The 7,514-nt window shown below is 47.3% G+C and overlaps 1 protein-coding gene across 1 annotated transcript; it reads left to right on the plus strand.

Annotated features, from left to right (window-relative positions):
- The first annotated feature begins 3,065 nt into the window (after positions 1–3,065).
- Positions 3,066–4,081, plus strand: LOC125539276 (brassinosteroid-responsive RING protein 1-like). Its single transcript, XM_048702705.1, has one exon. It carries the CDS (start codon positions 3,211–3,213, stop codon positions 3,820–3,822), a length of 612 nt encoding a protein of 203 aa, XP_048558662.1. The 5' UTR covers positions 3,066–3,210; the 3' UTR covers positions 3,823–4,081.
- The last annotated feature ends 3,433 nt before the right edge of the window (positions 4,082–7,514 follow it).

Raw genomic sequence — 7,514 nt, forward strand, 5'->3', positions numbered from 1 at the left:
AAATTTATTCCCCCGTCTCTGCTGGGCTGAAGAGTAGCTCTTCGTCTTTGCATGGGCCTCTCCGGCCCAGAATACGATTAATCCGGCATGAGCTACATGAGCTCCAAGCAGTTTACCGGACAAATTGATAAGTCTGACATTCCCAGCCCACCAAGCAAAGCCGGTGGTTTCTTGGTCACGACCATAACATATCCAACTCTTCTTGGTTCAGGGTTTTCCGTTTCCGAAGACTAGTAAAATAGGCGGATTCTAGAACCCCAAGGATTCAACGGTATATGGATATGGAAAATATAAGATTTCCGATCCTAGCGGGAAAAGGCGGGGAAATTAAAATTCAAAGTTTTCGAGATCTTTAAAAAAGTGGATTAATCGGACGAGGACAAAGAGAAAGTCCCATTCTACATGTCAATACTGACAACAATGAAATTTCTAGTAAAAGGAAAATCCGTCGACTTTATAAGTTGTGAGGGTTCAAGTCCCTCTATCCCCAAATCCTCTTTTATTCCCTATCGAATCGGGATTCACTAAGACAGAAATAAAGCATTGGGTCGAACTCTTCTTTGGTGTTAAGGTGGTAGCTGTGAATAGCCATCGACTACCTGGAAAAGGTAGAAGAATAGGACCTATTCTGGGCCATGCTGCGGTTATAATTGATCAACAAGGCAATCCAAAAGGAACTCGAGTTTTTGGCGTGATTGCCGAGGAATTGAGAGAATTGAATTTTACCAAAATAGTTTCATTAGCTCCTGAAGTATTATAAATACTAGTAGGCGAAATTGAGACTTAGATTTTTTTTATTTTGACCTGATTGAAATTAAGTGGATGCAATGAAAAAAGAAATTGAATTAGACTACTTAACTATTTCAATCTACTAATCTATTCTATGTAGATTCAAAGATAATATAATAGAAAGAATCTAAAGTGTCGTAGAAAAAACTATATGTAGTTCTTTCTATCACACTTTAAGATTCTGGATGAGATTCCATGGATAGAGAGCCAGTTCCAATAGACTTATGGAATGTTCCCGTTCATGTGCATCCAGCAGGAATTGAACCCGCAATTTTACCAATTATGAGTTGGGCGCTTTAACCATTCAGCCACCTTTTCGTCCATGCATGGGCTGAAGATCTCTCTTCGTTCCTACAATGGACGAAGTACACTGCCACACGCAAAAAATCACACCCATTTGATATGGAGCTTTCCTTGCCAAATGGTCACGCAAATTGGACTGTATTGATGATAAAAATCCATTCAGCCAAAAAATAGTTTGAACTGTACATGGTGGAGAATGAATTTTGCCGATTAGTCTATACCGACCGTCGCAAGACTATGCGGCGCTCAGTGAGAAATATCCTAGTTACTCTCACACATCTACGCATCTATATGTTGCCCACCTCATAGACATTGCACGTCATCCTATTCTTGTCACTGTCCCAGCAGACCATGACCCTTGCCATCCGCGGACGTGAACCAGCTGTTGTCAATTCCGAAATAGAGGGGTAATGTCTAGGATGTTGGTGGCATCTAAAAGAGTACATGTATGCAATTATTTGGAAAATCTCTCGCTGGCGTGATGTAGTCTTGCGGTGGCCAGTGTTGATTGAGATGCGAAATTCGCCCTCTACAATGCACAGTTTAAGTCGTTCTTCATATGAAAGGATTCTACTCGTCTATGCGATCCTGGTGACATGAAGATTTGACTGGGAGGACCTGTGGTTTATAGAACAGGGTGCATGTCCACTCTTTGCGAGTTACACGGAACAAAACCCGCCCTTGGGCTTTCATGGGGAGGAAGGCTCACTCTTCGGCCTTGCTGAGAATGAATAGTGATCTTCAACACAAAGAAGACAAAAAAAGGCTTCTTCAGCCCACGCAAAGATGAATAGTCACTCTTCGGCCTAGTAGAGACGACTTGGTCAGATTTAAAGTTTACTAAATCAGTACTGTAGTTTTGAATTTTCGTAAAACAAAATAATACTCACTTCAATCCATATTAATTGACGCGGCTTTCATACAACTTTGCTGCATCAGTTAGTATGGAATCGGTGGGAGTGTTATTTTCTCTATACAGTTAGGCCCAGTTCTTTTGCAAGATTCTTCCAGAATCGGAGCCCTCCCCAGCTTCTTCTAGAATTTTCAAGTCTCATTTGTTTTACAATCCTATCTAATTAGAGTCTAATTAATTAGTATTGTAAAAAGAATGGGGCTCAAAGATTCTGGGAGAAGCTGAGAAAGCGTTAAATTCTGGGGCCATCTTGCCCACCAAATTAGCCAATTAGGTCAATCCAAAGATTCATGTTGTCCACACGGTGAGCGCTTAGTATGTTTAGCATGCGGTTAATATTATATTTAAAAAAAAATCAATGCCAACGATTTTTTTGAGAATCTATCAATGCCAGCACTAATTATAGATTTATAGCGCATAAATAACATCCCACCTAATATCTGTGTGCAACTAATATACTGCCTAATATTTTTTAAATGCCAGCGATTTTTTGAGAATGTCAGTTAATATCATTCAAAATATCAATGCCTGTGATTTTTGAGAATCTATCCAAAATATCTGTGTGCAACTGGTATACATTGCCTAATTTTTTTAACTGCCTAATATTAACATCATGCATTCTACTATGCACTCTATGCATCTAGGCGGAAAGAGCACTTAAGGATCAACGTGTGCATCTAGGGTACGGGTACATGCACCGGGGTTGGGACGAACGGTACACGCACCCGTACGCGCGCCCGTTTCCGTTGCCAACATGCAGTGCACCGACCGTTGAGGGCACACCAGTTGGGGGATCAGGAGGCGGGCGGACCACCCGCGCGTCAGACGGGCCACGCGCGGTGACACCCGGCCCGGCGGCGGGCGGGCGGGCGGGCCAGTCAGTCACACCGACTCGCGGGGCTGGCCGGGACTGGGAGTCGGTCATCGGGTCCGGGTCGCGCGCACGACACACCGGCGACGCCGCGCCACCCAACCCCAACCGGACGCACGCTAGCGCTGCCACCCCCACCCAGCCGGATCCTTCCCCGCCCCGCTCCTTCGCTTTTATATAAGCCGGCCTCGCCCCGTCTCGGCCTCCCCACGCCTGCCACCACCACCAGCACACCGTCGTCCTCACACTTGCCTCTCATCCTCCCTGCCGAGGCCGCAGCGGTCAGCAGGCGGCGCGGACGCTTCTCCTTGGCAAGGCCAGGCAAGCGACAGGCATGGGCTTCCCGGTCGGCTACTCCGAGCTGCTGCTCCCCAAGCAGCTGCTCCACCTCCTCCTCCTGCTCGGCTACCTCCGCCGCTTCCTCCTCTGGGCCTTCGACGCCGTCGGCCTCGGCGACCTGCTGGATCTCGGGGACGAGCACCTGCCGCAGGACCACGCGCGCGCCGACCACGCCGCCGCGGCGGCGCAGCTGCTGCAGCACCGGCGGCCCGAGTTCCGGCCCGTCACGGCCATGGTCATCGAGGAGGTGCTCCCCGTGGTGCGGTTCGACGAGCTGGAGGCCGCGGCGTGCGTCGACGGGGACTGCGCCGTGTGCCTCAGCGGCATCGGCGGCGGCGACGAGGTGCGGCGGCTCAGCAACTGCCGCCACGCCTTCCACCGGGGCTGCCTGGACCGCTGGATGGAGCACGACCAGCGCACCTGCCCGCTCTGCCGCGCGCCGCTCATCCCCGACGAGATGGCCGGCGCGCTCTGGGCCGCCGCCGCCGGCGTGCCCGACGCCTCCGACTTCGACTTCTTCTACCTGGGCGCCGCCTCGGCGCCGGCCACCCCGACGCTGCTGCGGCCGCACGAGCTGCTGCTCACCGGCCTCGGCGGCTACCAGTGAGCCCGCCCCCGATTCGGTCCAGGCAATCGGCCGCCGCCGCCCCGAATGCGCAATTTTACAGGACTGAATTGGTCTCCGCGTCCGGACGCCGGCGAGCTGCCTGGCCCCAGCCGTGTACATAGGGCGAAATGAGTAAAGTAACCGCCCCGAAAAGGGCTAGGAGATTAGATTCTTGTTATGTATAGCTAGATTCCATCTTCCAAGTTTGCGGAGCTGTGGATCTTTCTTTCTTCTGCCAATTAAATTTGTTGATGAGTTAGGCGTTCCGGGTGCAAAATTTGGGTCCCTTTGCTCCTTCTCTTTCCCCGCGTTGGTCAGGCCGTTCAGCCGCTCGGCTTTTCGTTGCATATACTAGTGCAAATTTAGAAAGGCTTCATCAAATCCCCCCGCTGAGCGTACAAATTTAGGAAGGATTCTACATCAGCTGAGGATTTCTGAAACCATATGCATCCTGGCAAGTGGCAGGAAATTTAGGCCCCGACAGTACAGCCGCAGCCTTCCCTTGATTGGATCTACTAGTAGTACCGTTGTTATTGCTACTCCTACAACTGCTGACACTGAAACCAATGCAGTAGGGCAGTGGAAGAATGTTCTGGAATGGTAGTAAATTAGGTGAAAATGAACATATTTGGCCCTTCTTCGAAACTTACAATACAAAATACTACTCCATCCGATTTCTAAATATAAGACATTCTACAGATTTCAATACGAACTACATACAGATATATATAGACATGCTTTAGAGGATAGATTCACCCACTTTGCTCCGTATGTAGTTTCTTATTAAAATCTCTAAAAAAACTTATATTTAAATATGAAGGGAGTATTTTGGATCTGATTTTTTTCAACAGACGTAGCCTTTGCACGATGCCCTGACTAGGGCGCCTGCTAGATTAGCATGACGCCCCGGGCTAAGCCGTCGTGTTATATCTAGGTCGACGCCTCAGTCCCAGACGTTATGAAAAATGATTTTTGTGAAATATTTTAATATTGAATTCATTTTGTGCCGAAGTTTCTAAAAAGGATAAAATCTGTCCACTTTCACACAAATTGGTAGCACGGCTAGTATAATTTCTCGTAAACAGGTTAACTGAAAAAATCAGATGCCCGAGAGGCAAAAATTCCAGAAATTTTTGGTGTTTTGACCTTTTTATGAAAGTTGAGCGAGATGTGACCTTGGTTCAATTTTTTTTAAAGATCTGACCTTTTTCTATCGTTAGGATCGATGACGGTATGGTATAACTGCCTACCGCTGAGACCCTTGGCGATAGGGTCGTACGCCCTGCAACAACAACAACAACAACAACAACAACAAAGCTTTTAGTCCCAAACACGTTGGTGGGTTAGAGGTGAAATCCATACGATCTCGCGACCAACTCATGATTCTGGCACATGGATAGCAAGTTTCCACACACCCCTGTCCACAGGTGGTTCTTTGGTGTTACTTCAATCCTTCTGATCTCTTTTTACGGACTCCTGCTATATCAAATTTGGCCTACCCCGACCTCTCTTGACATTATCCATGCGCTTTAGCCATCCGCTATGCACTGGGGCTTCTCGAGGCCTGCGCTGAATATGACAAACCATCTCAGACGATGGGGGACAAGCTTCTCTTTAATTGGTGCTACCCCAACTCTATCTCGTATATCATCATTCGGCCTCAGTCCTTTCTCGTGTGGCCACACACCCATTTGAACATACGCATCTCCGCCACGCCGAACTGTTGACCCTTTTTCTATCGTCGGGTCGATGACGGTAGGGTATAACTTCCTACCGCCGAGGCCCTTGGCGGTAGGGTCGCACGCATTACAAACAACAATAACAAACCCTTTAGTCCCAAACAAGTTGGGGTAGGCTAGAGGTGAAACCGATACGATCTCACGGCCAACTCATGATTCTGGCACATGGATATCAAGTTTCCACACACTCCTGTCCATAGCTAGTTCTTTGATGATACTTGAATCCTTCAGATCTCTCTTTATGGACTCCTCCGATGTCAAATTCAGTCTATCCCGACCTCACTTGACATTATCTGCACACTTTAGCCGTTCGCTATGCACTGGAGCTTCTGGAGGCCTGCGCTGAATATGCCCAATCCATCACAGACGATGTTGGACAAGCTTCTCTTCAATTGGTGCTACCCCAACTCTATCTCGTGTATCATCATTCCGGACTCGGTCCTTCCTCATATGGCTACGCATCCATCTCAATATGCGCATCTCCACCACACCTAACTGCCTTTTAGTCGGCCAACACTCAGCGTCATACAATATTGTGGGTCGAACCGACATTGTGTAGAACTTGCCTTTTAGCTTTTGTGGCACTGTCTTGTCAGAGAGAATGCAAGAACCTCGGCTTTACTTTATCCATCCGACTTTGATGCAATAGTTCACATCTTCATCAATACCCCCATCCTTCTGCAACATTGACACCAAATATCGAAAGGTGTCCTTCTGAGGCATCACCTGCCCCTCAAGGCTAACCCCCTCCTCCTCGTGCCTAGTAGTACTGAAACCGCACCTCGTATACTCGGTTTTAGTTCTACTAAGCCTAAAACATTTCGATTCCATAGTTTGTCTCCATAACTCTAACTTTCTATTGACCCCGTCCGACTATCGTCAACTAGCACCACATCATCAGCAAAGAGCATACATCATGGGATATCTCCTTGTATATCCCTTGTGACATCATCCATCACTGAGGCAAAAAGATAAGGGCTGAAAGCTGACCCCTGATGCAGTCATATCTTAATCGGGAAGTCATTAGTGTCAACATTACTTGTTCTAACACTTGTCACAACATTATTATACATGTCCTTAATGAGGGTAATGTACTTTGCTGGGACTTTAAGTTTCTCCAAAGCCCATCACATGACATTCCGCCGTATTTTATCATACGCCTTCTCCAAGTCAATGAACATCATATATAAGTCCTTTGCTCCCTGTATCTCTCCATAAGTTGTCGTATCAAGAAAATGGCTTCCATGGTTGACCACCCAGGCATAAAACTAAACTGTTTTTTGGTCACGCTTGTCATTCTTCTTAAACGATGCTCAATGCCTCTCTCCCATAGCTTCATTTTATGGCTCATCGACTTAATTTCACGGTAATTAGTACAACTCTAAACATTCTCCCTGTTCTTGAAGATTGGTACTAATATACTCCGTCTTCATTCTTTGGCATCTTGTTTGCTCGAAATATGTGGTTAAGAAACTTGGTTAGCCATATTATCGCTATGTCCCCAAGGCATTTCCACACCTCAACGGGGATACAATCAGGGCCCGTCACTTTGCCTTCTTTTATCCTTTTTAAAGCCTTCTCAATCTCAGACTCCTGGATTCGCCGTAGAAAACGCCTACTGGTCTCATCAAAGGAGTCATCCAGTTCAATGGTAGAACTCTCATTCTCCCCATTGAACAGCTTGTCGAAGTACTCCCGACGTCTATGCTTAATCTCCTCGTCCTTCACCAGGAATTGGTCTGCTTCGTCCCTGATGCATTTGATTTCCAATATCCCTCGTCTTTTCTCTCAAATCTTGGTCATCTTATAGATGTCTCTTTCGCCTTTCTTCGTACCTAACCGCTGGTAGAGGCCCTTATACGACCGGCCCCTTGCTTCACTGACAATTCACTTTGCGGCCTTCTTTGTCATCTTGTACTTCTTTATGTTGTCTGCACGCCTATCCAGGTGTAG

Source organism: Triticum urartu, chromosome 2, assembly GCF_003073215.2.
Source record: "Triticum urartu cultivar G1812 chromosome 2, Tu2.1, whole genome shotgun sequence".
NCBI lineage: Eukaryota > Viridiplantae > Streptophyta > Magnoliopsida > Poales > Poaceae > Triticum > Triticum urartu.

Excerpts from the sequence above, each read along its gene's own strand:
- LOC125539276 (XM_048702705.1), top strand. The coding sequence starts at position 3,211 with ATGGGCTTCCCGGTCGGCTACTCCGAGCTGCTGCTCCCCAAGCAGCTG.